Here is a 26,529-nt window from a genome sequence, read left to right as displayed (position 1 = left end):
CAGAGTTACCTGCTATACAAAGCTTTTTATGGTCACAAAATTTTATGAACATGAAGACGTTTTATTTTTACCTGTCGGTAAATAATCCACCAAACATTGTGTTTGCACTGCACATAGTTGAAAACTAAGGAAAAGATAACTGTTTGAGCAAAATGATGGTTGAAAATGTAAAAATACATCACTTTTAATGACAATCCAAATCATGTGAACTGTGTTTTATAGTTCTATATTTCCACAAATAATTTGTTATACATTCTCTCTAATAAATATTGCTGGGATCATATATTGAGCACACATTAAAATTCAGCTAATTTCTAGCAAGCACCTTAACATTTTTTAATAATTTACTTACACAAAATAAAAATCCCCAAGGAATCACCATCGATTCTGATCTTATTACATATATCTTAATTGTAAGAACTACATCAATGAAAACAAAGCTAATGTAAATCTGAAAATCTTGCAAACCTTAAGTGAGTCGGGAATCTTAATGCTAAAATCTGATTTTCAGCCATAGCTAAGATAGTGCGCATCCTTGCATGAGATAGTGTTTTGCCCCTGTGTTTGTCTAGCTTTAGAAAGACCAGTTATTCACTCTTTAAAATTCAGGTTTTGTCCTCTGATATGCTAGTTACTAAAGATTCTTTATCAGAACCACCAGAACTTGTAGGCTTTTGTCTCATCGCTAGAGGGGTCTCGGGGACACCCACTGCTACCCCACCCCGCAATGACATTGCACTAAGATGACCTACAGACAGTATGCTATCATTGCTACCTTCATCTAAAAGTTTCTCCTTTGTAGCGATATCTCCGAGTAGCCTCTCGGAACCGACCATCTTAGCATTCGGCACCTTTATTAGCTTTTTCTTTGGCTTTATGGCAGTTTCTTTTGGCATGCAGCTTTGACTGCTTCCTGTAGCACAAATGTGCTGTGGATGCAAGTGACCCATCTAGAGTGGGTGGTGACACCCTAGCTTGTCGTTCATGTCTAATGTAAAAAGGCTAACTTAATGGGAAGCAAATGCAAATAGATTAGTGGAGTGAGAAGCAGTGAAGTTGAGCTTACAAAATGGAAGTTCTACAAACGTAATTCCTAAAACAGGTGCTCATATTTGGAAGTTAATTACAGGTCTGTCACAGCATTTAAGCAGTTATGCATGTTATTTACTATGAAAAAAGGCATGATTTAGATTTCAATAATGGCCTCAATATTTTAAGAGGTCACGAGCAATGATATTTTTAACATAAATATAAAAAACAATAGAAATATATCAATAAATGCAGTCAATACAAATAAAACTCGCCAAAATATAAAACCTGCTTCTTCGACACGTGTTATCAGCAGATAGCTTGTCAATCATCTAGTATTACCATATGCACTTGGAGATTCGATTAAGCATGCAACACCCACTTCCCATCTCTAATAGCGTATTGCTTTGCCATTCTGAATTTGGCAATACAAAATGTTATAAAATGAAAAATAATTGTTTTGAAAAAGACTTAAGCATACAAGCTTCAATAAAATATAACTGCACCAATCTTTCAATTTTATAAACCTAAGTGGAAGAAGGGAATTACTGATGGCAAAATGTGAGGCTTGAAGTCCATCAGTAAATCGTTTCAATGTGAATCGTGAATATAACTGTGAAGTTTGTACCATCTGGATACTCATGTACCTTGCTCAAGTAGTTCTTCATAGTGCATCACTTCAGGTAGAGATTTATCAGATTCTGTTGTTTCCCCTTGTTTAATGTCACTTAGTGGTCCTTGAACGATCCCATTCTTTTCTAAAATAGCCCATGTATGCACACCCATAACAGCGTATTCATGATCGGTGAAGGAGATTGAAATTTGTTTGAAATTACAATGCTGATTTATGATTCAAATCTCACTATTATTCAGTGTTCGAAGTAGCCATTGTTCCTATACATATGTAACTAATTTGCTTACCACTAGTACATGCGATGTACTAGTGCTATGATCAGGGCAGTATCCACCTGTTTAAAAATGGTACTGCGGGGAGAGTCCAAGAGGGGTACCGAGCGCCCTCTCGGTGGGGGAAGGGGGTCCGGGGGTTCTCCCACAGGAAAATTTTTAGTATAACTAGTCAAAATGGTGCAAATCTAGCACACTTGGCTCCTGATGGGGCACATGTTCTAACAGCAAGTTTGACATTATAATCCAGTTTTCTAAATATAAAACTGTTGATTGAGATTGTCTTTAACAACGCTTATTAAAAATATAATGTGAATGAGAGCTGATAAAGGGGTTGGCCACAGCTAGCATGAGGTAGAATTATCACCGGGTACAATGCTGAATGTTGTAGGAGACGAGTAGTCTCCTATGAAATAATTTAATTAAATAATATTGTAGAGTTAAAAAGTAAAATTAATAGAGCACCATATTAAAAATAGTGCACTAATACTATAGTCTATAATACTGAGCGAGTAGTAGTAGATTTAAGTTTGAGCTATGCATGTTACATGCATAGCTCAAACTTAAATTTATTTCTATGAACAAAATCTTTTGTACATAAGCATTCATTTACATATCTACTACTACAAAAAAATACAACCATGTACAATTGTCTCTGTATGAAATGCTTGGAAGCATTCCTTTAGGTAGAGTCCAACGCTATAACGTTGTCGTGCGAGCTACCATAACGATCATTTTTCTCTGTATATTCCAAGTATAATAAAAGTCTAAAAAGTTTACATCACTTCTATCATCTGAATTATTGTTATTCTAATCACACCAAAAATCACTTACCATCGGAGAATCAAATAATATTTTATTTTACCGTTTTGAAAGTCGAGCCGATGTTGACTGGTATTTCCAGCTTTTATTCTTTTCCAAAGAGGCGCATTTCTTTAGCACAAAGCAAGGCCTTTCGGAAAATCGTTTCATATCTTAATTTATCAACTAATATTTTGTTGATGATATTTAAAACTTACTAGCATTCATATCCTTTGTTTAACGTCACGAGATGGCAGCTTTATAAACGTCTACCGAAAGTGACATAAATGCCGTTTCTCCACGCAACCGATAAACGACGTTTTGGTAGTTTCGCCAGTACAGCCAAATGATGAAATCAAGCAAAAATGACGTGAATTCCTAGATTTTGAGCCTCAAAAAATGGTACAGCCATGGCAATAGCTGCAGTATAGGAGGATATGGCCCTGGCTATGATATTTACCTTGTCGTTCAAGTTTTTCGTATGGCAATGTACTGGTGGTTGTTTGGTCTTGCTCAGTAGCACCTGAGACTTCACCCTCTGTATTTGTTGTTGGTATGAGATCCTTTGGATTTTCTTGTGTATCTTTTGAAGAAACAGGTTTTGAAAGCAATGGCTTGCGATCTAAGAAATAATCACAGTAAGGCTAAGATAATTTTAGAGGTGAGTTATTGTTGCGGGGTAGGCACAACCAAAACCAACGCATTTACAGGACATTATTTACACTAAAAGGTAACTTATTCTGAGATTGGCTTCATATACTAGAGCTTCCGTATGTTGGAAGCTCTAGTATATGAAGCCAATCTCAGCTCAATATGAAGCTTATGTTTATTCCTTAAATAAACCAGTAATTCTTGGAACTCCTTCCACAGTCAAAAAATCTGTAACAACTGCAGTGAACACACATAGCATTAAAACGTTATACAAGCCTATGTGAAACCAAAGTTATCTGTAAAAAAAATTAATGAAGCAATATTCTATAAAAATATGTTATTAGTATTGCTACACCTTGGAGACAAGCGAATGTAAATGTAGTCCTGGCAGTGGGTAGGTTCGTAGGTAGAGATGGTCAGAGAGATATGTCTCGTAACTCATTCTAATCTAAACTACGTGACGTTTGAACTTTGTCTATAAATTTTAATCAGTTTTTACACTTGTATTACAATTTATTCATGACTAGATGAATGCCTGGCATTGCCCGGCAATAAGAATTTTTGAACAAAAGTTTTATTTCTATTTAACATATAACAGTTACCATTCTCATATAATGAAAAAAGTGCTTTGTGAAGTTCAAATAAATAAGAGAAAAAATAAAGCAACTGCAAAGGTTTTCAAACAATTGTAACTTTTAAATTTCATACCATAAAAATTTTTTTTTGAAACAAATTAATAAAAAATTAAATAACTATAAAGGTATTTAAATGCGAATGTGAAATAATTAGCAATGGCTAAATAAAATCTGTTTTGCTACAATTACAATGAAACATTATTTAGTATACAATTATATGATTTTAATTCATGTCAGTGTTGGCATCATAAATATCGATAAGACTTATAAAAACCCATAGTGATAATTCAATGCAAACATCCCTGATCAAAATTGTATGTACTGTACATATTAAAAATTAGTAACAAAACAATGTGTTAACCTTAATGACTGTAGGTACCTACAACAACTTTAGTGTATTTAGTGTTTATGATCTGCAAGAAAATGTAACATTAAAATGTACTACATGCAGTACGTGCCGTGGGAAGTACGTACCTTTGATACAGACGTATAACATAAACATTGAATTTAACTAAAATGAGTTTACCTTATTAAACACATACAGAAAGATAAGTTTTATTATATATTTTACTAAACTTCTACTTTGTCATAGGCTAAATTTTTTCAACGTATCTGTTTTCGAATTTATTTTTACTATAACTTTTAACGAATGACGCTAAACTGAAATAGCGATCATCGTATATTTCTTTCAGGCGTTATGGGAGGAATTTCGGCGAATAGCATATCGGAAATTTTTTTATTTCGTCGTAATAAGTACACTAACTGCCAAATTGTAAATTTGAGAAATTTTTTTGTTAATATTGTATGACAAAAAAAATTGAAATAACTCGTCCTCAATGTTACCTTTGAGGAAAAAAGTTCTCTGAAAAAAAAATCGTTTTCTATTTAGTAAGGTGAAAAAACCTTATAACAGGGGCATCATGACCCAAGGGCACACCGTATTAATTAATAATAAAAAGTGCACAACTAACCTGTGCAATCGCGAAAAGGATATACAATATATGATAAGAACAATGGGAGTGATAAGAATGGGTTAGCATTATGGTTACTTGCATTTGTTAATATATTGGCTTGCGATTTGAATGTCGTGAGTTCTAATCCACGATGAAGATGATTTTCTGTTGCTAAAACTTCACCAGCTATAGCTGGACAGATGTTGACAAACAAATTTAAAGATTTATATAGATTTTCAACAGCCTTTTCCCTTTGACTTAACATAAATGTGAGGAGGCCGTGCTCTAACGTACGATGTCTGTACAACAAAATTAACTTGTACTTCAATCGCACCAATCTTGACATGGATGTGACTGTTTTCTAAAAAAATCCAATAGGAAAGAACAAAAATATTGTACCCATTCATAACTAGTAAATGCTTTTGAAAATATTTACAGCTTTTCAACGAGCTTTATTGAAAGCACAGGTTCATTTGTGTTTTAAAAAATAGAGTCCGAACACTACTTTAAGGTTAAGCAAATTTACAGTTATGAGCTGCTTTTTTCTAGATGACCATAGTTATCAGCTCCCTCGTAGAGATAATACAACTCCGGCTTAGAGCTTTTTCGAGTAACTGGGTGGGAATACCTACTGTTTTGTCAGTGATTTGCTCCTATTAGCTCCTGAGAGCTTGCATTTAATCTATCAGTAAAGTTTCTAGAAGAGTTGATTTACAGACTGTCTGTGAGGCAAAGAACTAGACAGGAAGAAACAGGTTACATTGTGTAGCCTTCCAGTGCACCAGCATAAGTCTAGTGGCTAGTGAGCAGACAATAAGCAACATTATTATTTTATGATGAAGTTTTTCATTAAGGTTGTTAAATAAGCAATGCATCAGAAATGAAATATATGTATTTTAACGACTGAATGAAAATTTTATAGTGTAAAAATCGGTGTGAAAGGAGTGTGAAAAGTCATAAATCTTTCTGTAAATTTTTCATTCAGGGACACACAACTCTTATTACCCACGCCATCATACATTAAAAATGCAACTTCATCCTAGGTGTAAAGGTTTCGTGACAAAATTTTTTATTATAAGGTTTAGATAAATATACCAGTGTGAGATAACTAAAATACCAAACACATTCTTTCAAAAAACTTTTTGCTATAATTTTTAATTATGTGTTTCAGTAATAAGATAATTAAACCCTATACTTCTCTTTTCGTAGTGAATTAATTGATGGGTGCCTTCCTGAACTTTTCAAATGGCAACAGGTACTGCACCAACATTGAATACTGCTCGATGTGCCTTCATAAATTTGAAAAGACCTTCAGCAGGTTTTTAGATGTTTTCGCTTCTAATTTCAAACCTATAGAAGATTCTTCAACCATTCATAGTTGACAAAGGTAAAGAAATCTATAGGTGGAAACACCTCATTATAATTACCTTCTGTTGGAGCTGGTAGAGGCAGTGGACTATCACTCCTCACCGAGTATGAAGAGAATGTTGTCGGAAGCGGCTTTGTGTGAATTCCAACAGCTTCTAATACAACTGTCATCTTTTTCATATAATCCATATGACCATTTACCTGAAAGTTTAACGGGTTTAATCAGCATTTATTATATCCATTCAATTTTAGTTACAAAATGGAAAATTTGGTTTATGACCTACGAAGTTTTGTCAAGTTTCAACAGGTATAATATGCATAGCGTTGCTAGCAGCTATCCTTCTAATTACCATTATTAAATAGCCAAACGGCTACTATCATATAGTCTCGTCTAGTTAACCCTCAACTTACGATCAATTCAATATAGGAAAATATATAAGCTATGATTCAGGACAAATTTTTGTTCGCCATACGAGCAAAAACAATATGTATGAGGTGTTGTTTAAAGGTAAGTGCTGCTACATGTATGGCATGTATGTCATGTCATACATGTAGCAGCCATATATGTAGCAGCCATACATGTAGCAGCCATACATGTAGCAGCCATACATGTAGCAGCCATACATGTAGCAGCCATACATGTAGCAGCCATACATGTAGCAGCCATACATGTAGCAGCCATACATGTAGCAGTCATACATGTAGCAGCCATACATGTAGCAGCCATACACGGTAAAGTGATGGGTGAGAAGACATCATTTTGGGGCGTTTTGTAAGTCAATTTTTTAATCGGGTATATCGACGTTTTCGATATCATGTTAAGACGATAAATATCTGTATTATAACTTATCTGTATAACTCATTTGCGAGCCCGCGAATTTCCTTTATCTTTGAGAATCCTCTAGAAACGGACCAGCAAGGTAGAAAAAAGTTTCATAAAAGTTGCTTAATTAAAGTTAGAGAGAAAAGACAACTCCTAATTTTTTTGCATTTGGACACGATTATCGCCCTGGTGTTTATGTTTGTTGGTGAAACGTCGCAATAATCTATATCGAGAGAGCATAAATCCAAAGTTTCGATACTGAACGACATAGATAGCTCACAGGGCCAATATATCGTTTTGGCATGTGGTGTCATATCGCACAGCACTCCATCTGCATTAAGAGCTCCCTTTTTATATAATGCAATAGTGCAAGTAAGTAATTTTTCCGTGTGCCATCAGCAAGTGTAAAGTGATGAGCAAACAAGGTTGATAGAAATAAGGCAAGAAGTAATCAGAAAACATGATCCTGGTGTGCGAGTAATTGACCTTGCGAAACATTACAACTGAAGGACTTTTATAATATGTATCGCCTTTGAACATAAGAAAAATTCCAAGTTCATGTTAACAAAACTTATTTTGTTTTTTTCTGCAAATGCAAAGATTGTTCATTCAGACAATAAAGAATCAATTGCTATCATTAGTTACCAAGTACCATGGCAACAGGACACTCCACCTCAATCAGCAGCGTTGTTAAGATAAAGCTAGACTATTTTTCTATCAACTTTTTGTTTTACCTATATACATACATCTTATATAAACCTCAGTGTTTGTCTGTTGGTCTGTCAAGTGTGCAGTCATGGAGATAAAGTTTTGGCAATGACAAAAGCACTTCGTACTGGATTTGAACTCGATACCCCTAGTTCTGGAGGCAGCACTCTTACCCATTAAGCCAGGTGGGCTACCTGCGGCATCATGGATTAATATGCTTAAAGGTTGACTTGCAACAAAATTCACATTACAGTTATTTGGTATCAAAAGGTTCACCATGTCTTACTCTGCTGTGTTGTAGGTGCAAAATATGTGGAAATGTGATTACAAGCTCTTAAAAGCTCAAAAACGAACAGTTAATCGCAGCCATCACAAAACCGCCGTAGATTAAAATTTCTTTCCAAAACGGCTCAAATGGGATGTAGTTGTACAAGATGGTTTCTGTTTACACTTTCAAGCAACCTCATTCGGCGGAATATTTTCACAAATATACTTCACGCATTCAATCAAACCATGTCTATTGTTCTTACGCGTCTGTTTTATCATCATCGTAATGCTGTCACTTTTAGCACTGATATCTTATAACTTACCTTAAAAACTTGTTTAATTTTTTAACCTTAGCTCAAGGAGTACATATCATTGTCTGATAATCATGACAAGCCTGTTGGTCAGCTGTGATAATCGAAAAGTGCTGCAGAAATTATTTGCTAAGTATTGGGTCACATGATCAGATTACGACTTGACAATTAGACAAAGTCGAAACAAAACTGTCAAGTAGCGAGCATCTACATTTAATACGACGGGGTCTTCGGTAAAACCCAAAGTGTTTGTCATAAACTAGTGCTACGATAAGTTTTATATTGAGCTTTTTATTGGCCTTTCAATTCACGTGAGAACATCGCGTGACGAAACAACAACCAAATGTAATGACAACGTCAGAGAAATAAACTGATTCCAATCTACAGCGCCTTTTCGTTTTTGAGCTTATAAGAGCTTGTAATCACATTTCCGCATATTATGTTACGAATTATGTTGCAAGTCAACCTTCAATATTTTAAAGCATGTTTATCTTCATATGTTGCAGTGATAATAGAATGTTTTTTCAGGTTCAGCATGCAATAATTCGATTTCAGATATTTAAATTGGAATCATTTTTATTGACAAACGAGTTGATTGGTATACCAGTGAAGTAAACTCGTACATCGAGGCTCAACTGTGCTTACTACTAGCCATATCACAGTCACTACTATGACTAGAAGACATACTGCCAGTTACTACTGATCACAGTTTAATTAAAATCTGTCAGCTTACAACGTTAGTTAAATCCATGTTCACCATCCTTCTATCATCCCATTCGACCGGCTTGGTACCAGCAATGGTGAGTTGTGCAGAGGCTGTTCTGTATAGGAACTTGAGGATCCAGTCATTCCTGTAATAACACACCAGCCACTACTCCTTATCTGGCACAAGTAGCGCTCGTAGACAAAAAAACAAACATTCTTTTGCAATGATACACTACCAACGATACACTACTGCAATGATAAATTCTGCAATGATAACGACTACACACCCTGGAACAATTGTCGCCATTATAAATACAAGAGCAAGAAGCAATGGCCTACCACATGTAGAATATGCAGTGGATATTAAACAAACCTGATATAGGCATTGACAATCTTTCCAGCAACGACCTTTGAGAAAGGTTTCCAGTCTGCCACATTTCCAGAGACTGGTGCACCAAGCAAATAGGCATTTTCTATTATTCCTGCACCACGCGGGTGCTCCGCTAATGCCCGCAAACAGTGAAATATTACTCTTGCACCGAGACTAAATCCAATCAGTGTAACTGGACGATGACCCTATAACATAAATATGAAGCGGCATTGTCTGAGCTCTAATCCTCGGTAAGTAGAAACAAGTGCTATTCAACTGTATCAGGTATGAGGACAATTAATCAGAGGTGTCCTTCTACTAACTCACGTGCAATATGGAAAAAAAGTTATTTAAAAAGAAAGAATAAGGATTTGTTATGCCCACAAGGACAAGAAATACACAAAGTTGGATGACATAGAGGGGAGGTCCAACAATTATCAATCTTTTCACAAATAGAAAGGTTAAATAAATATATGGGAGCCAACTTTAGAAGCTAGTTGGATAATTTTCATCTTTAAACGAACATTTTCCCTGTCACTCGCTTTGTGTTTACTTTCAAGAGCAACATAATACATGCGAATATTTATGAAGTATTTTTGGCCTTATTTTGGCTCCTTAAAATCATCAGCTGTGACCGACCTGCTAGTGGCAGCGAGGAACTAGTTAGAATATACATGAAACCTATAACACGAGGGTGCCATTATAATGACAGTATAATAATAATAATACAATTTCAATCACCTATGGTCTATAAAATACACATACACTACCATGATTTTTAAAATATAAAAAAATAGCGAGGCAAGCTCTCAACACCATGCTGATGCTAAGAGGAATTTTTTGAGTAAAACAGTGACATCTAGAGAAAGTGTCATTTAATTTAATCTTGTTCTCTATACTCATACTGTTAATTCTATAAATGCATACTTTGCTTCAATAAATGAGAATATTGATTAGCCAACTTCCAGCTGACAAAACTCACTAATTGTTCATAAACTATATTACCCTGTAGCTGTCTTCGGTTGATATTTAAAAGTTTTGCAATAATCTTGTCTATGTTGTGATTGTAAAATGTTGCTAAAATATTGTATTTAGCCAAAATTAAAGCAAATTATTGCTGAAATTCATTTAGTTTGTTTGCTATTAATTGACATGACTTATTAAAAATGCTGTGAATGGTAAATGAGCATGTTATTATGTTATGTTAATAGCCCAGATATTATGTCAGCACTAATCGTAAGATGGCTAGAATAATGAAAGATGGCAGAAAACATGGCCAACTTACCTGCTCTCTGTTTGCGAGCACCTCAGCCAATTGTTTACCAGTGTTCTCAGCCCTTTTCGTACAAACATGCCAAGGGTTATCAATGACAGAGGCAAGAGACAGCATGGCTGATGGCCAAGCGATAGCAGCGAGGAGAGCTACGATAAGAGATTAAAGCTAAGGCTTATCATAACCAAACTGGGAAAACCTTTGACAAGTGTTTACAGGTGCTCATAAATACAAAGGGTCACAAGTCTTCTGACAATTGCTTACAGGTCAAATGACAATGCATAAACTAAACTAAAATGAATGTAAATTTTTTTAAGTTTTTCAGTTTACTTTAAATTTACAAAGATTTTTAACAAAATGAGAAAAGTACGACCACAATTACATGGGAAGCAAATTTTCAGACAAGTGTTTTTAGGTGTTCATGAATACCAAGAACAACTGGCCATCTGACAAATGTCTACAGGTATTCATGAACATCAAGAACAAAAAGAGCTCCAAGATAACACAATTGTCAAATGCAATTATTTGTTTGTTATTTGCAATTATTTTAAAGCAAAAAAATGGTGAACAAATATTGTACACAAATGTAGAGTTTATGTTGCATTTCAAGGAACATCATGACGTCATTGGTGTGATGCTACTTTACAATAAAATAACTGAGGAATAAAAAGAAAAAGTAATTTGCAATTGTAGAACCAGTAACACCAAATATAATAAATTTGCATGCACAAATAATGTTGTCATTCTTGGTCTTGATGGACCATGCTCTTGTGAAACAATCTGCTACTACCGTATTGTTAAGAAATCACTAAATTTTAGTTCATTTGAAGCAACAGCTCAGTTGGAACGGGCTTATTTACCCATACATCTCCCTTCATTAACCCATACATCTCCCTTCATTAACCCATACATCTCCCTTCATTTACCCATACATCTCCCTACATTTATCCATACATCTCCCCTCATTAATCCATACATCTCCCTTCATTAACCCATACATCTCCCTTCATTTACCCATACATTTCCCTTCATTAACCCATACATCTCCCTTCATTAACCCATACGTCTCCCTACATTCACCCATGCATCTCCCTACATTTACCCATACATCTCCCTTCATTTACCCATGCATCTCCCTACATTTACCCATACATCTCCCTTCATTTACCCATACATCTCCCTTCATTAACCCATACATTTCCCTTCATTAACCCATACATCTCCCTACATTCACCCATGCATCTCCCTACATTTACCCATACATCTCCCTTCATTTACCCATACATTTCCCTTCATTAACCCATACATTTCCCTACATTTACTCATGCATCTCCCTTCATTTACCCATACATCTCCCTTCATTTACCCATACATCTCCCTTCATTTACCCATACATCTCCCTTCATTTACCCATATATCTCCCTTCATCACTTCATTTACTTATTAACTCTTTCAACTAGTTGCTAGCGTTACGAAAAGAAACAACTTTCTGCGCTGTCTGGGTGAGGTCTGTCATTTAAGGGCAAATCTCGTGCTAAGTTCATTAAACGTTATCGGGGCCTGCGCAGATGTATTGCTGAGATGTTCTAGACATATGTTCTAGCAAAAGATCTTTACTATGGAAATAGACTTTTAATAGTTGCAGCTTTAACAAACTAACTTGCATTTTTTAAACAATTATGCACTATTCTTAATACATACCATAAAATGACTGGTGGAGATCATAGTTATTTTTAAAAATGAGAGTTAGAATCGAGGTAAATTTCAGTCAGTTAAAATGCTTCAAATGAATATCAAAAAAATCAATGAGCATTTGTTTCTAGATGCAAACAGGCTCAACAAATTTCAAAATAATTGGATAATAATAAGTCACATATAAAAATCACAAGTAAGAGATGCTACAACTCACTGTTTAACGCTGTGTATTTCAAGGTTTCAGTTACGGCCTGAGTAACAGCCATTTTAGAGAGACGGTCAAGTGACTTGCCGAGCTCTTGCAAATACTTTCCTTCATACTTGAGATAGTACTGCTCTTTGCTATTGTCCAAGGTCAACCAGGGCTTACGAAAATCTATGAGATACATTTTAGCAGCCTTACTAACAATTGGCTGACAAAACCTGGGTATAACGATCCTTCATCTATGATTCGTCAGGTCACAGCAATCATACAAGTAACTGTTGATGCAATGAATGACTAGTACAGAAAACAGATATACATGTACCAATACAGCTCTTATAAATAAGCCCACGATGCTGTATAACCAATAGCCTTAGACGGCAATGAAGAAGCCCTGTCAATTGAACTTAAAACTATTATTGGGTTAGTACAAATGAAGAACTCAAACTAATCTACAGCCTTCAATGCAAGACTGATTGTAAGCTAAACAATGTTATAGTTTCAATATGGGATACGTGCTGTACGACAACAGTGTAGACAACAAACTTGTGAAAGTGAAAAAAAGCCAATTATCAACACTCTCATAAAAAGGCATAAAAATTAAAATATGCATTAAAATAGTCAACTTGTAATAAACAGCAGGAGTTGTGATCCCCCTCTAACTGCGGCCTATATCGATCTGAAAGCCTGTAGTAGCAGAAATGGAAAATGTACCGAAATACTATGAGAAAACAGCATTGATTTGGACAATTGGTGTACTTGCATGGTTTTACATAAACTGCCAAAGTTAGAAGCTTACTTTGTGAAAAATTCACTGAGTCAATATGCATCATTATTAAACACATGATAGAATGTGATTCCTCCTAACCACACAACACTGACTACACTAACTTGTCTACAAGCTAATTTTACTAGTCTACAAGTCAATTAGGGTTTAGTCAATTAGCCATTTGGGTTTGAAGATTTAATGGTTGTTCTAGTGTTGTTATATTTCATTGTGCCGATAGGAGACAACTTCAAAAAGGACAGTTCAAGAACTGTCATTTCTAGAAGATTGTAGTATCCGAGTAGTGATGGTTGGGTTAGATTTGTCATTTATCAAACGACTGATTGATAAATGACAAATCTAACCCAACCATATCCATGCTTAAAGTCATGTTTATGAAAATATACAAAACATATTAAGTAAATATAGAAACGGGAATACAACACAATACAACATATTACATACCGGCACTGCAAATAGCTACATAGACAGATATAGACTTTAATAGCTTCATACACTATGTTGCCGGATAGTGATACATGCTAACAGTGCTTCAACAGAGCAACTTTTATCCCAGTAACTACATTTTTTCTACAGACAGGTTATAGCCAGACCAACTTTCTCAAATCATCCAGAAATGTAAATGAGACTTACCTTCCTCTCCCTTGGAAGTAACCCAACCACTGATAGCCACGGTTAGAGACATCTGTGAGCCAGGAGTGAGCAGCTCAAACTCAAATTGTTCTACACCTCCAACTCTTTTCTTCATCTTATAGCCTGAAAGATTGGAAACAAACCTGTTATCTTTATATTTGTAACAACATACACTTTCTTCATCATAAAGGCTTGTAGAATTAATGGCAGCTGGTCCACTGCAGAATCTGTGTAAGACTAAACTCATCTTATAATTCAAAAACAGTAGACATAAATATGGCCGTATCAGACATCAATCAGTAAACATAAATATGGCCGTATCAGACACCAACCAGTAGACATAAACATGGCCGTATCAGACACCAATCAGCAGACATAAACATGGTCGAATCAGACACCAATCAGCAGACATAAACATGGCCGTATCAGACACCAACCAGTAGACATGGACATATCAGACACCAATCAGTAAACATAGACACGGCCGTATCAGACACCAACCAGTAGACATAAACATGGCCGTATCAGACACCAATCAGCAGACATAGACATGGCCGTATCAGACACTAACTCAACATCTTTGATACGTTCATGGTCAATTATGGCCAAATCAAACATGTATACACATTTAATTGTGTCTCTATGCCTTCTTATACATGCTTCCATGTTATTATAAGTACTAAGATACACGATCCATTAATTGTTATACAGCAGAAGTATAAATATTCAGGAGTTTTCTTGTCCATGTATTTACATTGCAGCAAGGAAAAATCCAAAAGTATCATTTATTATAAGTACATGTATAATTAATGATAAAAAAATAATATTAAAAGGAATCATAGTTATTTATCCATATCAGAATCAATCAGACAATAAGATTGTCATACGCCAATCTTATTGTCGTATGACCATCCTCAAGCCTAGAAAAGATTGTTGTATGACAATCTTCAACAAAAAAACTTCATGTACATGAAAAATGAATGGTTTGAGGAATTCTTTATTGTCTTCTCTTGTTTCCAATCTCCATCTAATGAATCTGATTCACATTCAAATGCTTTGCAGTTTCTGTATTGTTTTGTGTTTTACACCACTTATTCTTTACAACTTCAACTAGCATCTAATTCTGACAAAAATAGCATGATGGAATGTTATCTAAACAAGCTGCTCCAGGTTTCAGCTAGCGTTCCAAGATACATGTGATTTAATTTGTAACATTATTTGATGATTATTAGTAGCGTTTAATTGATGTTATTTTACTAACTTAATTATACTCATAATTTCTAGCTTGCACCAAACCTGTTGAACTCATGGTAATAAAACAATCAAATCTTGTAAGCACGGATTACAAATGAAACATTATATGTGGCTAGTAGTTTGATACACACATAGTAAGTTTAGATAGCTCGGGTAGCAATGTACATGAAGAAAAGGAATTTAGCCATGAAATTGAAATAGTTGTGTTAGCTATAGCTGTGGGATATTGTAGCAAACTCAAACTGAAAGTGATATATAACGAAAAGTCATTCCAGCTCAAACAGAAACAACTGATGACCTATATCGGTTGCTATGGTTACATACGTTGCTTGTGCCATGCAGGTTCAAGCTGTTTGTTATTTCACGCTATCTGTTTTAGAAAACAAAATGACAAACTTACAAAGAGGGCTGTTTGCTACGTACATATTTAGTTGTCATACGTGTTAAATGCTTTCTACTGGCTGCTATTTCGCCTGGGGTAATGCCAAATGCTCACACGCCAGCTAAGACAAATCATAAGTGGGCTTTAAAATCATTTTCTTTTTTAACTAAAAAATGAGTTGCTTAAAGCAGGTTGTTGGTTTTATACCTACAAGGAAACCTATAATAAGAAAAAAACACAAACAACTTTCTTACAGGAGTACCTTGAGATACAAGCGTCCCAACATGCGACAAATTTGAGATAAGAGGAGAATGCCAAGCAACTTTTTGCCTTGAGATATGAGACAAATTTGAGATATGAGCATACGAAATGGTTCTTGATATGGCTGCAAAGTGGCCGAGTATGCGAAAAGTTGCTTACGAAAACGGCTAACAGTGAAGGTGAAAAGTCAAAAAGCGAGCACAGATGGTGAATTAAAACAACTAAAAGTATGTTTTTAAATTGTAAGATCCTGTTTTTAGATGTTTTCTCAGCAGGTGGGAATGAATTAATTTGTATTTTGTTATTTTATATAAGAAAAACGATTTGAGATATGAGTGAATTGGCCAATGAACTCGGTCCTGGAACATATTACGCTCATATCTCAAGGTATTACTGTACTTGTCTAAAGAACATGATTTAATAAGAAGCTAGAAGACCAACACACCTGCAAGGCCCGCTCCAGCTGCCCCAAACAAAGAACCGATGACAGCCACTCCTGCTGTAGTGGCCAGAGCAGCCCCTCCTGCAGTGCCAATAATGACTCCAAGACCTGAGGCTATAAGAGGAGCTGCTAACCCACCAGTGACTCCTGTGAGAATGAATGAAGTAGAAATAGACAGAGAACTTGAGAAAGGGATGTACAAGATTTGGTTACAAGAAAAACCTTCAATCATCTGTTAATGACTTACATAAATATCACTCATTCTCCCACATGCATGACCAATGTTCCAACTAAACATTTTACCTTAATAACAGTTATTGCATCACAGACAAAAGTGCACTCAGGAAAAAACCAACCAATCAAAATGCATCTCGAGCGCCATAAAGTTGTGATAGAGAATGTCTAGTGTTATCGCTCCGCGTGAGCTCGCTGAGCGAGTTCTAGCGCAGATTCGCGCCACCCAGCGCGATATCACACTGAATATTACCTAGTATGTTTGCGCCTTAACAAACACAGATTAACAGATGCAGACTAACATACGCAAACTAACAGACGCACCTTAACAAACGCAGACTAACAGACGCATATCAACAGACGCGGACTAACAGACGCGGACTGACAGACGCGGACTAACAGACGCAGACTAACAGACACACCTTAACAGACGCGGACTAACAGACGCAGACTAACAGACACACCTTAACAGACGCACCTTAACAGACGCAGACTAACAGACACACTTTAACAAACGCAGACTAACAGACACACCTTAACAAATGCAGACTAACAGACGCGGACTAACAGACGCGGACTAACAGACGCAGAATAACAGACGCAAACTAACAGACGCGGACTAATAGATGCAGACTAACAGACACAGACTAACAAACGCAGACTAACAGACGCAGACTAACAGACGCAGACTAACAGACGCAGATTAACAGACACACAAAGACAAAATGGCATTTATTAGTGTGGATACAATTTTTTCAGGGATTTGTAAACAATACATGGTAAAAAGGTAATAAAACAACAGTTAAAAACTATTATTAAGCTAAATAGCATTAAATGAATATGATTACCTAATGAGTCTATATGCATTCATGATTAAAGTTTTGGTCTATAGTTTAAATTTGGAGAGAGATCTATAGATAAATCAAATAAAAAATTAAATCATAGGTATCTATCTTAACATTCTGTTCATACACAGGTGGGTCTAAGAATCTTGAACAGGTTCTGTTTTAATAATATTCCAACTCAGCCACGGAGGAGTAAATCGATCATGCATAGCAGAGCTTTCGAAGGTGAAAAAGGTTTGAGTCATAACGAGGGTCGTTGACATTAGCTCACATCAAACAGTCACCATAAACAGAAATAACTTGACCTCCTCTCTCTCTTTCTGAGTGCCGTGTTTGTGAGGACATAGGAAATCATGGTTCTCCCCCACTTCCTATAACCGTAACATTTCTTGGCAGGTTTCAACAGTGGTTCGCATTTCCTTGTGTTAGGTGTTTTTTTTTTATGAAAACATCTCTTTAGCTAGCTGGCCGTTGGCTCGCAGAGGAGCTTTTCCGTTGTTAGTCGGGTTTTGTTTTTGGTCCTGCAGGGTTGCTAGCTACTTTCCTCCTGTACGCTGGAGCGCAGATGACCCGACCAAATTTCGCGCAGAAGAAATTGTAGTTGGATGGCCTTCTTAACACCACCAATGATCCTAATGTGACTCGAACCACTGACCTATTGATTATATGCCTGCGCCCTATCCACTAACCACTGGCAACATTCCAACTGATCAGACCACGGCTGCTCCCACTTACTTGCAACTTAACCTTAATACAATAAAGCACTCTTGCATCTTCACTCCTTAACTCGAGCAGAAAGCTTACCTACAACCGTGCCTCCGATTACAGTTGCTACTCCGATCGCAATGCCCCGGCCTATCTTCTTATTTCTAGCCTTCTTGGCAGCCTTTTCTTTCTCTTCTCTTTAAAATACATCATTCTTAACAGTACAAGATTAGACAACAAGATGATCTGTAATGAACATGAAACAGATTGTAGGGTCATATCCATTGACAACAAGCTAGATGATTAAACGTTAAAACAAGGTTGTAGGTTCAAAATCGAGTAGGTCAATGAAAATATGAATAATGATGACCCAGTGCACAGTCAATGAAACTGAACATAATTTTAATATTATTGCTCAGCTAGGAGTTTGACATTTTTGCAACTAAAGCTAGAGAGAGAGCAGACAACAGTGTCTTACCGAAAAACCAGCACCTGCAATATTTTAATAATAATTCCCTTGAATAGTGCGTAGAGCTACGAATGGGGACTGAGTTAGTGACAAATGCTAAAGCAAACGGATACAGATAGACTAGAATACTCTACTACATAATGAGCCGGCAAACCGAATGATAATAATAAGACATGTTCTATGACAGAATAGAGAGCTTAGATATGTACACACTGACAGACATATAACAACTAAGTGTAATATATAGAGAACTACAGCATTTCTTACCAGCTGATAGGGCAGCCCATGCTGAAAAACACTTCACTTAAATGGAAAATATATGGTGCAAGTTGTACATCCATTAAAACAGTCATCAAACCGTAATAATTATTTTCAATATTAGTAAGTCTAAACTACATGCCAGACAAATGGATAACGCAAAAACTTCTAATACCATTAAAAAAAAATATGATAATCGTATAAATCACATTTATGTTCGAAGCAGTCGCTTTCAACATAAGACTTGAATTAAATTCTGTGATTGTAAAGCAGTAAATCAACCGCATATCAGGAGAAGTTATTAGACACCTCATTTATGAACTGCCCGTCAACAACCTTAAAACAAGGCTGTAAGAATGATTAAATGGATGCAGCATACTACACCTTTCCCATTACAATTACTTTTAAAGCTTCTTGTCTCAGAGTGATCCTGCAAATCTGGTTACAATGAAAGATTTGCAGCCATTTCTGATCACTTGGCGAAGCAATGCCTTTTTATATTAAAAATCTTGTAAAAAGCTTCACAAATTTTCAAAACCAACATGACTGACAGCAGCATAGCGTACTTTAAACTGAAAAATCGCCATTTTAATATGACATGCCACAAGTTTAAGTAAGGAACTTACGGACTCAGTTCCTCAGCACTCTTGAGAATCTCTAGGATCTGTTCTTCGATATCCTCCACAGACTTGAGGTCGACTCGTAGGAGCCAGCAGATCTGCTCCAATATAACTCGCACCCTAGCATCATATTTGCCTGTAGGTAAATGTTTTTATTCATAGAATAAAGCCAAAAATGATTTTATAATTTTCTGACTACAAGAAATAGGCATATAATATGTAACAGAAGAGATTAAATTAATACTTTTTACAAATAAAACATGTAAACATGACCGAAACTTAGCTTCAAATACAAATAATGTGAGGAAAAGATCATATTCATCCAATAAATGTTGCAGCGTAACATATCTTGAATTCATGATCTATTCTCATGAAAGTTTTTTGAGTAAAACACAAACCCTTTATAGCAACTCATTTCAGCATTACTTATTGCGATGTACGAGGTACATCTGATTTGCAATTACAGCACCTACTAACTTACAACCTGAGAGCTCCATGAGTTTCAAATCATTGATAGAAATACTAATCTTCATAGACTTGACATCTGCTTCAAAAAAAGGCTTAGCATGGCAAAAATTAGCTCAAAATTTAATAGTTTGTATACATCAGATCAACAGTTGTAATGCAGATCAGATTACAACTGAATGAAGACAACCACAGCACTAGGAACCAAACATTATTAATATTATAAAATTACTATTGACTAGGTGAATATTGTTATTCTTCCTATTAGTATTATAACTAATACAACTTGACAAAAAGGAACACTTTATCACAAGCTACAGCAATGATTTAAACCAATGCCTGTGCTTATGACAAACCAGAGCTAAAATAAAGTTAGGCAAGCAGCAGAGAGGCACTTTACAAACTGTTGAAGAAGTACAAACAATACGCCTACCATCAGCAATAGTGTTCATTAAAAAACTGCTGAGAAGAGACAGCGGATTTTCTTCGATGACTTTCTCCTCCAATAACAAATCAATGAGAGGCTCAGGTTTAGTGTCATACTCGCCGTCAGCAACTGCTATGTGAGGCAGCATAGCCTGTAAAGCCATTAGGGTAGAAATCTTTCTACGAGCCGCAACATGAAGTGTTATAGCTACTGTTTTAACTTCATATCTAAGTGCATCATAACAGCAAAATCAAAATAGTTATTGCTTTTCATTGCAAAGAAGTCATATTTGCTCATATAAGCATAAAGTGATACATTTTTAACATGAGCTAAGGAAAGTCTGAAGTTTCAAAGTTACATAGACATACATACCGATTCTGAGAGATCAATGCATTGCCTCACGACTTCCATAAGCCGATGACGAAAGTCACTGTAAAAAGTTAAAATGTTCAATTCAGGCAACACGTGGTAACAGTTAGCCCACAGTTAGTAGGCCACAATGACTTTGACAGACAGAAGAATTTATTGTGATTGCAAGTACAGCTTCCAACAGAAACTTAACGAATTTAATTTTCAGCTTGCATTTTTATGCTCCTAAAGACAGCTACCAATAACACTATCAAAAAAATTGACTACCAAAAGCCCAATTTTGACCTAAAATTACAACAAAATTTTGACGAACTTGGTAGGGAATTTTGTCACACAAAGCAAGTTAAATAAGCTTCAGTAATGCGCCACGTTCATGTGATATTTTAAGAAAATTTTTTCCAGTAGTTGACCAGACATTTAATATTAGTGTATCCCAATGTATCAAAAGTAATCTACATGTATCACATAAATATGAAGCGATCGACACACCGTTCTACATCATCACTGTAAAGCTCCGCAAGAATATGGGCTGCTAAACCGGCAAAGGCGTATTGTCCTGGTGCAGACAGCTTCAATTCTTTCGATTCTACTCTAGAAATCACTGAAGTGTCAGCAGCCATTTTTTGAGCAAAACCTATAAAGACCATCAGGAAAGTAACATTGCTTGACAGAATCTCAACGTACATCTTTGGCACAGCCAAAAATATCATGATGAGAACATGGTAGTAATCACTGTTAAGAGTAAATTTGATCATATGATAATTCCATTTCACGTACGATCATGCACTGAAACACAAATGAAGCAACAACGAAATAATCTTATCTTGAAATACCTATAAATGCAATAATAGGTCTCAACACAGTATAAAGTCGGCCAGTGTGGTCACAGTTTAACCTATCGCACAAAGCATTGCTTGTATAACTGTAAATTCTAACGGAGCTTTCTGTCCTTCCACACCATAAATGAAATTATATTATTTGTAAAATGCATACACCATAATTAAGGGAAACTATCCGTGCCACAACCATGTGACGCGGCGAATTATATTACACAACTAGTCTTTTATTAACGTTACGGAGTACTTACGCCCCCAACATATGGCCAAACGATTTTAGCTTCAAAGCTAAAAGTTCCGTTGTGAACTGAAAACCAAGAGAGAACAAATCCATCACAAACTTAAATTTCAAGCTTTTCCATCTAATATAGCAATGCTTTAGAATTTAGTGTTAATGATGTTATATTGGGATGGTGAAGTTTCCACAAAGCAACAATCAACTTTGCAGTAATGCTTTTTGCATCTGTAATTACTTCATAAACTTTGTCGACATTTGCTTACTAAAACCTTGCTTGAAATTACCAGCTAAATACGAAACCACAAAGAAGCTTACACATATCACACAACCCAATCTTGTTCTCTATCTCACTAGACCAATTTGGTGCAACATTTTTGTAATACATGCACAAAAATGCTACATACTTGATGAAAAAGCATTTAAAACTATCAGCTGGGCCATATATAACATGCAAGCCAACAGTGCAACTAGGTCGGGTTTCTCAAACTAATATCTTGTTATATCAAGCTTTACTCTCCTGGGAATAAATGCACAGCATAAAAGCTTCAAGTTGTCAAACTAAACCAAACACATCCATCTATAGCTGAACTAGAACATGACGGTAAATCCTTTTATATTGCCTTTGAGGAAAATGATAGAGAAATAAAACAAACCATAGCAGCACTTTCACAAGTGCTCAGGCTAGTTTTCACTGTAAATTATATTGCAAACCAATAAAAAACAGTGCAAATGACAATTTATTGCCCTTTATCCGATAAGTAAACTAGTCAGATGTAGCACACCATTGAGCAACAGAGAAAATCGGTTTGATTGTCTAAAATTTATCATTGTGTGTCTACCGCCAAATAAATAAATCATAATTAAGAAATACTGTCTTGTATGTCCAGTGTGATGTGGTCTTACTGTCCGGTAGCTTGATCTACAAGCAAACCATAGCCAATGACATATTGAGAGCAATGGCACATCAAGGTTACTAGCAGATGAGCTATGAACACTTCCATATTAAACATAGGTATGTCTGTATGTCTCCCCCGTTCAGAGACAACTGCTTCAGTTGAATATGTCGAGATGTCATTTTAGCCTTTGTGATGCAGTTGGTCCAATATGTGTGAAGATCCTTTAGTGATAGGTTTAATCAGAACCAGTCTAATTTCAAAAACATATTACATTTACATATCCCTATACCAAAAGTGAATAGGTAGTACATCTGTACAATCATCCAATTTCTTATTTATAGTCTAGGCTATAAATTTTCAGAATCATTCAGAATTACTATAAATTCAGAATTTTCAGAAAATCGAAGAATCATTGTTGGTAGCAAGATGGGTGAACAAAACTATAAGACAAAGTCACAGCCAAATCTCTCATTATGTAAATAAATCTACTTCAAAGCAGTTGTTAATAAAACAAACTCAATAATTTAAGCGATTTGAAATCACTTGAAGCCTTTTCTGTTGCATTCTGAGCCATGTATTACCATGTTTGCTTGAGTCTACCTATCTCACATTCTCTCCCCTTTGCCTCATACAAGATAAATTTAATCCCAAGAAAAGCTGGGCAAAATCCCACATGCTTTTCGCAAAGTATTCAGGAAACTTTCTCGTAGTCACACCTTCCCTCTTGGAAGAAGCTTCATTCTTTGACAGTGCAATAAACAATTCTATTCGAACCGGTAAACCAGCCATTTATTTCAAATCTAGTCTTGCAGTGATTTCAAGATCCCACATTCAATACCTAGAACAAGGATATTAGAAAAACAAATATTGATTCCAACAGAGTTTCATTGTGGAAATGAGCAGTCATGTGCCTAATTTAGGCCAAGAAATCTCATACTTATGCTATGTATAGCAAGGTAAACTAGATGTAGCCTGACCTTCAACTGAACAAAAAATCTCTTACTATTTGCAAGGCTTAACAAAACTAGATGTATGAAGCCCACGTGTTGACTGCTTTGTGAAACAAAACGAAGCATTTCTTTTTTAGTTTTTGTCAGGACTATTTTATGGCAATATTCATTGTTATCCCGTTATTATTTTATGTATAGCAATTCTTTATTCTGACATCGACATTGAGACTATGTTTGCGCATACACAAACTAACTTGAAGTGTTATTCAGATCAACTGCATATTAAATTGAGTTAGTTGGTTGGTTCAGACAAACAAATATGACACAAAAATTTAAATAAAAGAAAGTCATAGGTTTCGCTAATGAGTTAATGAGTAAAATCTCCAATAATGATGTGACTTTACCTGAACATTGAGGGTAAACCACAATTCTGAAAGTAGAGTGCATATGAAATACATGATTTTTAGCACACATCAATTATTTTTACTAATAAAATAATGAAATGCAGAAAGATGGTAGAAGAGTACGACAATAAATGTTAATTGCAATAACCGTTGGCAAGCTCAACATCGAATCGACTGAACAATTTTTGTGTTTATGTTAATGAACTATTTGAAGTAAACGACAACACAAAGCAGAACCATACTTTCACACAGAAAGACAACTCTAAAAAAGCTCTTGGGAAGAACACCAGCTTAAAAAATGCACGCTATGGTCCAAGTCAAATATCTCAGGAGGAGCCATAGGCATGACAGCAACAGAAGCTACTACCGGCTTTAGCTCAGGTTAGTGGCTTCCTTGCGGACTGCTGACGAGATAGCCATGAACCTGACGAGTCGCTGTTAGGCGATGGGCAATAAAGATATTCCCTTGGAAAAGGAGCAATGAGCTTACTGCAGGAATGTTTAAGTAGACTCGAACAATACCTGAGTAAAAGTCGACCATAGCAACAAGGAACATCGGTTTGATACTCCAGATTTCAATTGGTCTCCTAGTTTGCGCTCTTTTAATGCATATTATATCTCGTTAAGAGCATCACACTTGCCAGAGGGAGAGGCTCTCATGCTTTTAGGTTGTCAGATGTATTAGCATATATAAGTAATAGGCGGGTGAATTAGGGTGGTTATTTATATAAGAAAAGAAAATAAACTTTAACACTTTTAAGAACTACCATATATAATTGTAGTGAAACCTAATTTGTTCATCTTTGTGTTTTGCACTTATATCATTGTTATACCATACGGTGTGTTTAGCCAGTGTTTTAATTCTTGTACTAAAATTTGTCATAGAGATGCTCCACTCGCTATCACATTGTTTGTAAGTACAAAAACAAGTCACCCTAGTCAGCATTCATTCCAGAATGGCTGGGCCAGCTTTCAGTCTAAATTGGCCAAACCAGCCTCCAACCTAGCCAACCATGCCAGCTTTTGGATAGATGGACCAACTTCCGGTCCAAGACAATGAGGTGAGGCATCAGTTGAAATTTAACGAGCCACTTCTTGGTTCAAATCAAACGGCTAAATTTTGGATCCCATGCCAACCAGACCTGTTCTTGCGTCAAAAGCTTGACGAGGTTATCCTGTCTTTTGTCTTGCTACACAGTTCCCTATCAGTGGATTAGAGGAAATAAATGACTAACTCTGCCACGGCTCACTTACCTTGACTGTAGACTATGACCCAGCCTCCTGTTCTTGACCCATAGCTTCCAGTATAACTCCCATTGGAGTTCTTTTCAACCCAACATACTCCTTGAATCTCGATATTTTATTTTTGGTGTTTCGCATGCGCAAAGATGCGTGTAATAATGTTGCTACAAAAACAAAAAAAGAACTGAACCTAAATGATTGATGGCAGGTAGGCTTAATTAGCTTGTATGATCACATCAATATTTTCTTCTCTAGATTATCAAGCTTACTGTACATGTTTTAAAAGGGACTACACGTTTCATATACATTTTTCTGTCGCTATCACCAAATATACTGGTTTTTGAAAAGTTTGATTTGCTACAAACAATATTGGCATGTGTATAAAATCCAGTTTGAACAATTTCCTACACAAAAACAAATTGAGCACTTACCTACAACAGGAGCCAGTAATCCAATGAAGAACACAAACACGGCCCCGATAACTCTAGATAATAAGTATACAATGAAGATAATTGTTAGAAGGAAAACCAATGGATACTTGGTTTTCAATCGACGCCATTCACTAGTGCGGCTGGTAATGTAGACGAAGGCCATGAATGCAATCACGGTAATCACTATGCCGAGAAGCATTTTTTCAGGGTACAGAAACCTAAAAGCAAAAATCATATAATGAATAACTTTTGCGAATTATTTTGCAAAATGTATCGAAAAAAAAAACAAATTTTGCTAGAGATTAGGCATTCTGAAATTCTAAATACAAACCTAGGCCTTACCCGACAATAGCGAAAACGAACAGAGACATGAGGAAATAATTTGTCTGATAATATAGAAGGTTGTTGATGATTCGGTTATGGCATCTCTCTGTATCTTGCAAATTAGGCATTTGAAATCGAGCATCCGTCATAAAGTCGTTCCATGTTCTGAGGGGAGCTGTTTCCACATCAACCATCTTGGCAAACTTGTTTTATTTTCAAGTTTATAACTGAAACGTCCTTACAAATGAATAGCTGTAATCGCGACGTTGCCGCCGTAAGCGGATACAGCATTTCGTTTTATTGAGCAGCTAACAAATACCGAGTAGATAACTCCATTTTGTATGATTTTTAATGACTATT

The 26,529-nt window shown here is 35.9% G+C and overlaps 2 protein-coding genes across 2 annotated transcripts; both read right to left on the bottom strand.

The window, feature by feature from the left end:
- Positions 1 to 210: 210 nt before the first annotated feature.
- Positions 211 to 21,863, bottom strand: LOC137405507 (transmembrane and coiled-coil domain-containing protein 4-like). The gene is made up of 16 exons (XM_068091798.1): positions 21,682 to 21,863; positions 21,338 to 21,482; positions 20,852 to 20,909; positions 20,486 to 20,630; positions 19,594 to 19,723; positions 18,340 to 18,437; positions 16,460 to 16,603; positions 14,118 to 14,240; positions 12,710 to 12,871; positions 10,813 to 10,949; positions 9,531 to 9,733; positions 9,186 to 9,303; positions 6,403 to 6,544; positions 3,197 to 3,358; positions 1,677 to 1,787; positions 211 to 913 (listed from the first exon to the last, which is right to left on the bottom strand). Exons 2-16 carry the CDS (start codon positions 21,466 to 21,468, stop codon positions 606 to 608), a joined length of 2,172 nt encoding a protein of 723 aa, XP_067947899.1. The 5' UTR covers positions 21,469 to 21,482; positions 21,682 to 21,863; the 3' UTR covers positions 211 to 605.
- A 721-nt stretch (positions 21,864 to 22,584) lies between these two features.
- LOC137404357 (PRA1 family protein 3-like) lies at positions 22,585 to 26,412 on the bottom strand. Its single transcript, XM_068090555.1, has 4 exons — positions 26,188 to 26,412; positions 25,846 to 26,063; positions 25,427 to 25,578; positions 22,585 to 22,841 (listed from the first exon to the last, which is right to left on the bottom strand). Exons 1-3 carry the CDS (start codon positions 26,361 to 26,363, stop codon positions 25,439 to 25,441), a joined length of 534 nt encoding a protein of 177 aa, XP_067946656.1. The 5' UTR covers positions 26,364 to 26,412; the 3' UTR covers positions 22,585 to 22,841; positions 25,427 to 25,438.
- Positions 26,413 to 26,529: the final 117 nt, after the last annotated feature.

Source organism: Watersipora subatra, chromosome 9, assembly GCF_963576615.1.
Source record: "Watersipora subatra chromosome 9, tzWatSuba1.1, whole genome shotgun sequence".
In the NCBI taxonomy this organism is placed as follows: domain Eukaryota; kingdom Metazoa; phylum Bryozoa; class Gymnolaemata; order Cheilostomatida; family Watersiporidae; genus Watersipora; species Watersipora subatra.
The sequence above is the reverse complement of the archived record's forward strand: the minus strand, read 5'-3'. Positions and strand labels throughout refer to the sequence as shown.